The 12,688-nt window shown below is 32.1% G+C and overlaps 1 protein-coding gene across 1 annotated transcript; it reads left to right on the forward strand.

The window, feature by feature from the left end:
• The first annotated feature begins 7,236 nt into the window (after positions 1 to 7,236).
• LOC9329837 (disease resistance protein ADR1) lies at positions 7,237 to 10,366 on the forward strand. Its single transcript, XM_021010686.1, has 5 exons — positions 7,237 to 8,220; positions 8,296 to 8,630; positions 8,706 to 9,061; positions 9,141 to 9,346; positions 9,426 to 10,366. The coding sequence occupies exons 1-5, from the start codon at positions 7,578 to 7,580 to the stop codon at positions 10,250 to 10,252; spliced, it is 2,367 nt and encodes a 788-aa protein (XP_020866345.1). The 5' UTR covers positions 7,237 to 7,577; the 3' UTR covers positions 10,253 to 10,366.
• The last annotated feature ends 2,322 nt before the right edge of the window (positions 10,367 to 12,688 follow it).

Here is a 12,688-nt window from a genome sequence, read left to right on the forward strand (position 1 = left end):
TTTCTCACTTCTGACTTAGCACAGCTAGTCATAGCTTTAAAATCGGAGCTTCAGCACAAGGAGCTTCATGGGATTCTCTTCGATATCCTGAATTTATCTTATACCTTTGCTGTTATTTCGTTTAGTTTCATTCCCCGTTTGCAGAACTCTGATGCCGATTCATTGGAAAAACAGTATCTGGTTTCTCTTGTAATGGACTTGGCCCAAACCTAAGTTAAATTGAATCAGCCTTTGCACAAAAAAAATATATGTTACACTTAATTATAATCATATTTAATTTAGGAAAATGATTTCAGATGATATAATAAAAATTTTATTTTTGAAAGTTTATATTAAAAGAATTTAGTTCAGTTTTAATATATATATATGTAGGTCATAAGAGAACAAAACTTTAATAAATATAATGTAATGCCGTTTACCTAAATACTTTAATTACATGTTAGATTTTAACTGAATAAGTTAATTATGATATTCTATGCAATTACCCTTATCAAACATAATTCTTTTCAAAAATCCCATGAGCATAGATAAAAAAAAAAAAAACCTTTGGTGGAACTTTTTAAATTTTTTGGTTGAATTTCATTGGGTTGGTTTTATGGAAACTTTGATAAAAATAAATACATATTTTATATTCTTTCATATGATCTTTATTTCTTACTTAATTTGTATGATTAACTAAAAAAAATTGAATTCAAAACATAATCAAGTCAAATGTTATACAATATTAAAAATCAGAAAACTATTTACTCGAGATATACGAAACTCAAACGTCGATCCTTCTCAAACGTTGAGTAATTATGTAAAAGAAATAAAGAATGGCATAAACTATTTGATTTTTTTTTTTTTGACTCATGGTCCCATTAGTTTTACGTATTCAAGAACAAAATCATCTTGAAACAACTTTACGTATTAAATAACAAAAGAAAAGAAACTCTTAACTTTTTGATAAGTGATGTTGAGAATAATTACATAATTGGTTTTTCAATTTATATCATAAATTTTTTAACAAACTTACGGTTTTCAAATTTATGAATACATATAGATCATAAGAGTAAAATTTTTTTTAATAAATATAATGAACTGCCATTTATCTAAATACTTAAATTTATAATTACACTTTAACTGACCATAATAATAGATATAAATTTTCTCAATGTATGTATATAAATCTTATTGGTGAGTTGAAAAATAGAGAAACAATTAAAAATAGAACTTAAAAATAGAACACTTTTATGTAGAACTAATGGTTGTGAAGCTAACTTGAACACCATATGAAATCACAAACCTAATTAACTTGAACACCAAATGAGAAAACTTTTGTATATATATTTATTATGTGGATGATAGCCTGAAATAAAGAGAAAGCAACTAAAAGTCAATAAAAATAAAAGAACGGACTGGAAAAAGCAAAAACTCTACAAGAGTTTTTTTAGCTTCACATGTGGGTAATATATACAAGAATTAATTGGATTTAATGTTTTGAATTAATTGGAGTTATTGTGGTTATCTGTTAGCCTAATGCATCAATTTAGAGTTGTTTGACGTTACATATGTTTTAATAAGTTCATTTGTGGGTTTTACTTTGGGTAACTAATTCCAGAACAAAAAAAAACACTAATATATTTCGGTATTAGAAGCCACATGAAAAGCGTTACTGGAGAAGAAAACTCTTCACAAACATTTATTTTGAGAAAAGGCGTAACACATGGAGCAATACATCAATATAATGCATGTTACTATATTTCTTTATTAAAATTACATTGACTGTTACGTAAGTTAGAATTTCATTTACTGATACATTTATAAAACAATATATGGGATGACATATAAAATTTAATCATTCCTGTAAATTATATATACTATATAAATACATTAAATGTATTGTGTAATAAAAATTGTAAATAAATACTCCAACTTGGAGTTGTAACGTGTGAGAATAAATTGGTGTTATAAAAATTAAAACAAAAAAAAAGTGAAATTGGAAAGAAGAAAAAAAAAAGACAAATTAGAAAAGATTAGAAATGTATTTTATGGAGATATTAAAATATTATGTATGATAGAAAAATGAGAAAAACAATTAAATTTAAAAATAGATGCCAAATGTACTAATATTATGAGAAGTTTTAAAAATGTACTATTGTACCAATAGGATAAGTGGTGATTTTGAGAATAAATTGGTGTTATAAAAATTAAAACAAAAAAAAAGTGAAATTGGAAAGAAGAAGAAAAAAAAAGACAAATTAGAAAAGATTAGAAATGTATTTTATGGAGATATTAAAATATTATGTAAGATAGAAAAATGAGGAAAATAATTAAATTTAAAAATAGATGCCAAATGTACTAATATTATGAGAAGTTTTAAAAATGTACTATTGTACCAATAGGATAAGTGGTGATTTTGAGAATAAATTGGTGTTATAAAAATTAAAACAAAAAAAAGTGAAATTGGAAAGAAGAAGGAAAAAAAAGACAAATTAGAAAAGACTAGAAATGTATTTTATGGATATATTAAAATATTATGTAAGATAGAAAAATGAGGAAAATAATTAAATTTAAAAATAGATGCCAAATGTACTAATATTATGAGAAGTTTTAAAAATGTACTATTGTACCCATAGGATAAGTGGTTATTTTAAGTAGATAATAATTTTTGTAAAATAAATTAGATACAATTTTAATTTAAATACATGTCAAATGTACCAATAGGATAAGAGAAATATATTTTTTGGAATTAAATTGTAGGCACAAATTTTCAAAACTAAAGATTTTAAATAAATTAAAACAAACATTGATGCAATGAAGGAGGACACATGTCACCAAAAGAGAGTGCCAAATGTCGTAATGGTAGGAAAAGTTAGAACAAAACCTTCTCATATTATATAAGATAATAATTTTGGTAAAATAAATTAGATACAATTTTAATTTGAATACATGTCAAATGTACCAATAGGATAAGAGAAATATATTTTTTGGAATTAAATTGTAGGCACAAACTTTCAAAACTAAAGATTTTAAATAAATTAAAACAAACATTGATGCAATGAAGGAGGACACATGTCACCAAAAGAGAGTGCCAAATATCGTAATGGTAGGAAAAGTTAGAACAAAACATTCTCATATTATATAAGATATATAACTCCCTAATCCCTAATTGTGAATTGTGAATATCGGAATCCGCAATTAAGTATTTCGTTGTTTTGCGTCGGGTCTCTAGTTTTGATAGTCGAAAATCTTCGAAACGTAATAGAGTGAATTTAGAAAAAATGTTTTTGTATTGATCTTGACACCAAAACCCAAAGATAACATAGCTTCTAAAACGAAATTAAAATATTAAAAATCTCAGCTCCAGAAAGATTATTTAATTTTAGCCCTGCGAGATAAACCATTACTAATATTTTTGACCCCAATGAAAGGCATGTTCCGGTAGCCAAAGTGGAGAACGTTTGGTCTTTACGTAGATTGCATCGGGTCTGGCACTATATACGATTAACTTATCACATTCAGGAACAAAATGTGCAGTGTATGCCCCGAAAAAAGAATAAGTAATTATTTTTGACCCAGACCATTGCTCCAAGTTGCAGTCCCATGCGAACCTTCTTACGGATGCACCCTCAGTGAAACTAATACGTAAAACCTCGTGATGTTTCAATTCACATCTTTGAAGACTCGACGGTTTTTGCTGGAAACGCAAGTGACTTTAAGAGTACGACCATTAACAAGCTCGTTTCTAAATATAAGACGGTTTTCTTTGCAAGCTTCACTTAATCCAAAACAAAAACTAATAAGTAACAAAAGAGCTATCATATGATTCATGTTTTTATATATTCTAAATCGAAGTGATATGGATTAGTGTAGTTATATATAGTTCTTTCGGTAAAGATTATTTTTAGTGTATCTATAAAAGGAATTTTAATGACAAAAAAGTCACAAGTAATGGCCGATCTATTTTAACGCGCAATTAAATTATGAATACTTTTTTTTCTCAAGTAAATCCCTTTTTTTTTTTTTTGTCGTCTTTAACAAAATGCAAAACCAGAGTTCACAAAAGCAGAGTAAAATGAAAACAGGGGAAAGCAACAAAGAAAACAGGGGAAGACGTAATAAACCAGACTCATCTTCGACCTCGCCGTTCACTTTCAAGTAAATCCCTTTATGAAATAGAAAGTTTATGGCCATGCAAAATTTAGAACACAAATGTGAACCAATCACACTCGTGCCTTAGAGTATTTAGTGCCAAATAGTTAGGTTAACCATTTAAGGTTAGACCAAATTAAAATTATTAAAGCATTTAGTGCGTCAACTTTTAAATTTCGTTGAAAACAAGCCTTAACTTTCTTCGATGAAATATATACCCAACTTTTATTGATTTATCAATTTAATCGCTAACTTCTATTGACTTCTATTAAACTCAGAATAAATGCTATTGTATGTGTTTAATAGTGTTTTCATAAACTGGGATGGATTAATCAGTTACCATAATAATCTGGATATAAGAATTGAGTGCTTTTGGAGTTTTTTAGTTAGTTAGTTTTCTGATGGTTTTTAATTGGTTTAGTCTATCGTAGTGGAGTTAGGGTTTTTTTTTATATAATTAGGTTTTTGGTGTGTGTATATAAACACTATTTATGCTAACACTTTAAAATTGTGCGTATTTTTAACCAAATCAGTTAAATGCGGAACTTAGAGGAGAAAATCCGAATTAGAACCAATCTGGTTGACATCCATTGATGATGTAAAGACAAGAAATAAAATTGATAAAGACATGATAGCTTTTACATGGACCCATGTTTCTGGATTGAGACATATTAATTAATTGGACAACAAATAATAAGGACAAAGACTTGAGATGATCAAAATGATTATGACAATATAATGACTGTGGCTAATTAAGTAAAATAAATTAAGGATGTGACTGGTTTTTTTTTTTTTTTTTTTTTTGCAAATACTTGATTTCATTCATTCAACCAAACAAACCAAATCAAAGTACAATGATAGGAAGGATTCAAAGATCCCAATGTTAATAACATGAAAAGAAAGAGCATTCCCCAATGCTATAAAACGATAGATAAGATAAGTCGACTTGTGATCCATAACCGCTCGGAGACAAAAGCTAGAAGGCAAATTGACACAAACAAAACCATGGCGAGTCGAAAGCAGGATGTGACTGGTTAAACATATAGAATAAATGGGAAGAAAAAATAGAAAAAAATAAAAATCACTTCAGGAGAAAAATGATTTTTACTTGCTTTGAAGATGGAAGAATTCATGTGGATTAGTTACTTTTTGATATTTTTCAAAGATAAAATTTTCTTCCAATTTTTTTCCGACTAATACATGTAATTTTTTTTTTCTTTCTTTCTTTTTTATTTATTTATTAAAGTTAACTAGTCAAACCATCAATAATATGGCAAGTATGGGTCATGTGGATTAGTAAGTGTGAAAGCAAGTCTTTTTTTTTTCCTCACCTAACACCTTTTTTTCCACAACACATGTCACACTAGTTAACTTAATATTTGGACCACCTTTTACTATGCAATGAACATTATACAAATCGGTTTTTAGTTTTAACCAGGAGAAAATAGATCAAATGGATTACTAATTCTCAAAATCTTGTTTCACTAGTGTGAGTGGATTAAAGATACATCAACATAACTATAAATGAATATGTAATTGGATAATGATCTTTATACACCACTAAATGGATGCACAAGGCAAGAGACAAAAAGGTCCCAAAACATACTTTTAAACAGAAATGGATAATAATAAAGGTATTTAGAAATGGATATTAATAATCTTTATCACAACATTAATTAACCTCAATATTACCTCAATCTCACTCACACCGAAATCTAAACTTTGTGAAACTTTTGGTGCAGACATGTTAACCCACTTTCCCATCACGTCCGATTCTGAGATCAGCCATATCACTAACCGGTTGAACCATCATTTTTTTTTTTTTTTTTTTTCGGTTGAACCATCATGCCTTCTCCAGCCACCGTGTAGTACACATGCGGCTTCCCATCTGCGAATACGGTTCTTGTAACCCTATTGGACGACCAACACTAGTGTATAACATTAAGTAATTTGAAGAAATATATAAAATATTAATCAAAACGCGTAAAAAGAGTAAAAGTAAACTTTGATGATTAGATCATGTTACAAATCGACGTCAAAAGGAAAAAAGAAAAGAGCTACAAGTAAACATTGAAAAAATTCGAGTCACTTTATAGTTTATTATAGGGAAAAATGTCAAAAAAATACGTCAACTTTCAAATTTGGGACGATTAAAGCATGACTCTCAAAATGTCACTTTAATCACAAAGTTTTTGTTGACTTTCCCATAAATAGCTAAATTTTTGTTGACTTGGCCAAATTAGGCATCGCGTTAAGTTCCCGTTAGAACGACGCTGACGATGTTAACTTGTCTCTGCTTCTGCTGGGCTCTTCTTTGATGGTATCGATGCCGCTTCAATCTCCGATGGTATCGATAGTTCCTCACTCTCCGATGGGTTTTGAATTGTCTCTAATTCTTCTGGGATCTCAATCGTCTCAGGTTCTCGATCGTTTGCTCTGCCTTCTTCCTCTACCAAAGTCAGCAGCCTCCGCGACCGACGAGAATTCTAATTTCCTTCACGCTCTTCACTATCGGGATCAATAAGCAAGAGGACGAGAGAATTTGAGTTTTTTTTTCTAGGGTTAGGGATCGATTGGGGAATGAAATCGATTTGGGGGTTTTGACATTCTTCTCTCACTAAAACGACGACGTTTTTGTTTTAGAAAAACGTCGTTGTTTTGTTTAAACGTTGACTGTAAAAGGCAAGTTAACGGGGACTTAACGCGATGCCTAATTTGGCTAGATCAACGAAAACTTAGCTATTTATAGAAAAGTCAACAGAAACTTTGTGATTAAAGTGACATTTTGAGAGTTCATGTTTTAATCGTCCCAAATTTGAAAGTTAGTGTATTTTTCGACATTTTTCCTGTTTATTATACACATATCAACACCAAATAAACATAAGAAAAAAAAGAAAAAAAAAGAAAGAAAAGAAAAAAAAGACATAAGAAAAGAAAATTATAAACAAGGTTGCATATGGGATCGTTTTTCTTTCCCAATTAGTTGAATTAGATAGAGAGCGACAAAAAAAAAAAAAGGATAAAAGATATAATCCATATAGGATTTAGCTAACTTGAAACAATTACACTCCCAAAGTGATTGAACCCGTATGGCCCATATTAGGGAATATCGTAATTTAGAGTTTGTCTAGACAACCGAATTCGAAAAAACCTACTAAATCGATCTGTTTGATAATAAGTGAAAAATTGATACGTAACCATAAGTCATAAGATCCATATATGAACTCATCTCTATCTATTTACAAAGCTTACATATGTTACCGTAGAACTTATCAAACAAAACTTTAAAACACTAAACGACAAAACGTAAGCTATGTTATTGGAAGTTGCTAAGAAACTTCGTCTTCTTCGCTATTTTCTACTTTAAAAAACCTATCAACCCTTATTACCACTCACTCATCTCACTTTCTTTTTTCTCTCTTACACTCCAAAGATCGGTCTCCATGGCGTCGTTCATAGATCTTTTCGCCGGCGACATCACGACTCAACTCTTAAAGCTGCTCGTTCTAGTAGCTAACACAGTCTACAGTTGCAAAGGAATCGCTGAACGACTGATCACGATGATCAGAGACGTTCAACCAACGATCAAGGAGATTCAATACAGTGGCGTGGAGCTGAGTAACCATCGCCAAACTCAATTGCGAGGATTCTTTGAGATCTTGGAGAAAGCAAGAAAGCTATGTGAAAAGGTTTTAAGATGCCGTAGGTGGAACCTTAAACACGTCTACCACGCCAACAAGATGAAGGATCTTGAGAAAAACATATCTCGTTTCCTCAACAGCCAAATTCTGCTCTTTGTTCTTGCTGAGGTATGTCATCTACGGGTTAATGGTGACCGGATTGAGAGGAATATGGATAGACTATTGAGTGAGCGGAATGATTCTTTGTCGTTTCCGGAGACTATGATGGAGATTGAGACGGTAAGCGATCCACCGATTCAGATGGTAGGATTGGATTTGGGGAAGAGAAAGGTGAAGGAGATGATGTTTAAGTTTACGGATACATATTTGTTTGGGATCTCTGGAATGAGCGGTTCAGGGAAAACCACTCTTGCAATAGAGCTTTCAAGAGACGATGATGTTCGAGGTTTGTAAAGCTTCATTGAGTTTGCTATTGTTGGTTTGATGATTATGAATCTTGATCAAGATTTATTTTGTGCAGGCCTCTTTAAGAACAAGGTTTTGTTTCTGATTGTGTCACGGTCTCCGAATTTTGAGAATCTGGAGTTTTGTATACGAGAATTTCTTAATGATGGAGTTCAACAACGGAAGCTAGTGATCCTTGATGATGTTTGGACAAGGGAATCCTTGGACAAGCTGTTGTCTAAAATTCGTGGAAGCACAACTTTAGTAGTCTCACGGTCCAAGCTTGCAGATCCTAGAACCACCTACAATGTGGAATTATTAAAGGAAGATGAAGCAATGTCCCTCTTGTGTCTCTATGCTTTCGATCATAAGTCCCCGCCTTCTCCATTCAGCAAAAAATTGGTGAAGCAGGTAATGCTTCTTTTTTAATCTGTAACTAAAAATACACTTGCTTCCAAATACTAAAATTGTTACTCTGTTTGGTAGGTTGTTGATGAGTGTAAAGGTTTACCTTTATCTTTGAAAGTTCTCGGTGCTTCGTTAAAAAACAAACCTGAAAGATATTGGGAAGGCGTAGTGAAGAGGTTATTAAGAGGAGAAGCTGCTGATGAAACTCATGAGAACAGAGTGTTTGCTCATATGGAAGAAAGTCTAGAAAACCTCGAGCCGAAACTCAGAGAGTGTTTCTTGGATATGGGTGCTTTTCCTGAAGACAAGAAGATCCCTCTTTATGTTCTCACCAACGTGTGGGTTGAGAGGCATGATATTGACGAAGAAACTGCGTTTTCCTTTGTTCTTCGTTTAGCTGACAAGAATCTCCTGACTATAGTGAAAAATCCAAGGTATTCGCTCTTTTATGATTTTGTCTCTTGTAGCCATTGTCCGCGTTTCAAAGGGATTTACCATATCATAATTTTGCAGGTTTGGCGATGTGCACATTGGCTACTATGATGTATTTGTGACGCAACACGATGTTCTCAGAGACCTAGCCCTTCATATGTCCAATCGTGTGGACGTAAATAGGAGAGAGCGGTTATTAATGCCGAAAAGAGAGCCAATGCTTCCAAGAGAATGGGAAAAGAATAACGATGAGCCATTTGATGCCAAGATAGTCTCCCTTCATACAGGCAAGAATTATTTAACTTTAAATGAATTTGGTTAGTGGCTAGATTCTTTCAAAGGTTTGATGAATTTTTATGTCTTTAGGGGAAATGGATGAAATGGATTGGTTTGACATGGACCTTCCTAAGGCAGAAGTTTTAATACTGAACTTCTCTTCTGAAAACTACGTCTTGCCACCATTTATTGGTAAGATGAGTAGACTCAGGGTGCTCGTGATTATCAACAATGGAATGTCTCCTGCGCGTCTACATGGCTTCTCCATCTTTGCCAATTTGGCCAAACTAAGAAGTCTCTGGCTCGAGAGGGTACATGTCCCTGAATTTACCAGCAGCACCATTCCACTGAAAAAACTGCAAAAGATGCATCTGATCTTTTGTAAGGTCAACAATAGCTTTGATCAGACGTCATTCGACATCTCACAAATATTCCCAAGCTTGTCTGATCTCACTATCGATCACTGTGATGATCTTGTGGAATTAAACTCCATATTTGGGATAACCTCTCTCAACTCTCTCAGCATAACCAACTGTCCAAGAATTCTTGAACTGCCCAAGAATCTGAGTAATCTACAGTCTCTTGAACGTCTAAGGTTATATGCTTGCCCCGAGCTGATATCCCTCCCGGTCGAAATTTGTGAGCTGCCATGTCTAAAGTACGTTGATATTTCACAGTGTGTCAGCCTGATTTATCTTCCTGAAAAGTTTGGAAAGCTAGGGAAACTTGAGAAAATTGACATGCGAGAATGCAGTTTATTGGGTTTACCAAGTTCTGTAGCTGCCCTCGTGTCTCTACGTCATGTCGTTTGCGATGAGGAGACTTCGTCTATGTGGGAAAAGGTCAAAAAGATTGTTCCGGAACTTTGCATTGAAGTCGCCAAAAAATGCTTCACCGTTGATTGGCTTGACGATTAGGCTTTTTGATCCCTCAAACTCTTAAGAACCTCTTGTATTAATCATTGCGCATCAGAGCAAGTTATTTGAACTTTGGAATGTCTCTATATATATAACATCATTTTTAGCTATCAATCTTAATCTCTTTTTATCACAGATTAATCAAAGTATTAAATTCAATAACAAAAATATGTGAATCCCAAGGTAAATTAATACTCCATCTGTCCCAAATTATAGGATGTTTTAGCATTTTTTCCTTGTTCCATTTTATAAGATTTTCCCAGATTTATATGCATAATTTATGTTTATTTAGTATGTTATGACCATTTAAATTGTGCAGTCTTTTTTTCTATTGGCTGAATTCCTATAAAAATAAACATTAATTATTCTTTAATCTTTGTGCTTTTACACAAAACATTTTATAAAATAGGACAGAGGGAGTAGTATATAGTATAAGGCAACTCGTCACGGTAAAGCTTCCTTACACTTCATTCGAAAGTATATTATTCTCTTGATATCAAACAGTCTTTTGGAATGGAGAGACGAAACGTTTCCATGGTCTTTTATGAGTCTATCCATCTTATAAGAAGAGTTTTTTTTTATCTATTTAAGGATTTAGGCACTGTTTTTAATGGCGATATCACCAATAATGTTAATGCATTCTTAGTGTTTGAGGTCCATCACCGAGCTTAGAACTTTCCTGCACCTGTCTAACAAGGACATTGTTTACAACTCGATTTCATATTCAGTTCACAAATATGACCTTTCTGGAGCGATAAAGGCGTCGCACTTGCACAAACAAGATTTGACTGGTTCAATCAAGAGAAAAAGATCGGATCACAAGAACTTATCGATACAAGAAGCAGAATGGAAAAAGAGTGATGCGAAACCAAAAGAGCACAAGATTTAATTACGAGTTCAGATCAGTCGATGTGATTGATCCTACGTTTGAGCCAGTATGGAATCTAGCAAGTCGTGATATGAAGTGTAAAGAGTGATCAATAGCTCCACAAATCTCTGGGTCTTATGATCGAGAGTACGGCTATATATAGCCTTTATACTCTGTTTTCTACTCTATAATAAACTGCGTATATTAGAATCCAAAATATCCCACATTGATAGAAGATATAATGTTTGGCAAATAAATAAGGTTTATGTGCCTTTTCACTCGTTACCAATTGATTTTGATTTAAAAGCCCATGATTCCTAATATGGTATCATAAGCGTTCCCACAAAAACGATCTCCGATCTATATTGCGTGTATAAATGGTCCGTCTTGTTGTGGTATTTCTGAGATGATGGGTTTGAGTTGTTCCCGTTTAACTGTTTCCGACCCACATTTCGAGGAATCATATCAGAATCCAAAATATCTCACATCGATATATGGGATAATTCTTGTCTAATTATATAAGGTTCATAGGTCTCTCCACTTATTGCCGTTTTGATTTGTAAACCCATGATTCCGAATAAACAATATCTGACTTTAATAGCTTTTCAAACTGAATTTCTATCCACTTAGCCGTTAGTTCAATTCCAATTAAGTTCTTAACCATTGATTCACGGTTCAGTAATAAACAAAAATTGTGATATGAGTCAAGTTTCTCTATGTTAAAGCGTTGTTACTCTATACTCCCTCCGTTTCACAAAGAGTGTCATTTTAAGATTTTAATTTTGTTTCACAAAGAGTGTCGTTTTATGTTTTCAATGCAGTTTTTAAGACTAATTTTCTTTTTTATCCCTACTATTTCAGATTATTAATTATAAAGAGGGTATTATCTAATGTATTAATAAGAAGTAGAAATGACATTTGTTTAATTTTCTTAATTTGTGTGAAAAATGGTAGAATGACACTCTTTATGAAACAGAGGGAGTATTAAACATGCGTGAGTGTTTGGGAGCCAATTGGCCTAAGATGCTGAGATGGCTTAATTAAGCTTACAAGTTATTCTTGTCTCCATAACATATCAAGGACGTCTTAATTATGTAATCCATTCCTTGGTCATTGCAATTAAGTTTACAAATTATCATCAAAATATGAAGTTAAATTTTCAACTTAGTTTTTGTTTTTTTTTCTTATAGATTAAATCTAACTTCATTGTCAAAAATATTAAACAGTTGCCACAGGATACATATATTTTACTCGATGAATCCTTGTTATCATAAATTAATGGAGAAACATAGCTGTATGTATGCATGTGTTTTTAACAAAAAAAAAATGTATGCATGTGTAACATATAATTATTTTTTGTTTCGGTATTATTTTAAGATTTTGCTTTAAAAAAAAACAAAAAAAAAAAATACATCCATTGGTTACAAAACCAGGGGGGGAAAGAGAAATTCAATTGACAATTTTCTTACAGGAATGGTCGTCACATGCCTAATCTTACGTTGATATTAGACTTTGTTAAGTTATGTTAATTTGGAAAAAATTTCAACAGAGAAAACAAGTGAAACCTT

This window comes from Arabidopsis lyrata (genome assembly GCF_000004255.2).
Source record: "Arabidopsis lyrata subsp. lyrata unplaced genomic scaffold ARALYscaffold_1, whole genome shotgun sequence".
In the NCBI taxonomy this organism is placed as follows: Eukaryota; Viridiplantae; Streptophyta; class Magnoliopsida; order Brassicales; family Brassicaceae; genus Arabidopsis; species Arabidopsis lyrata.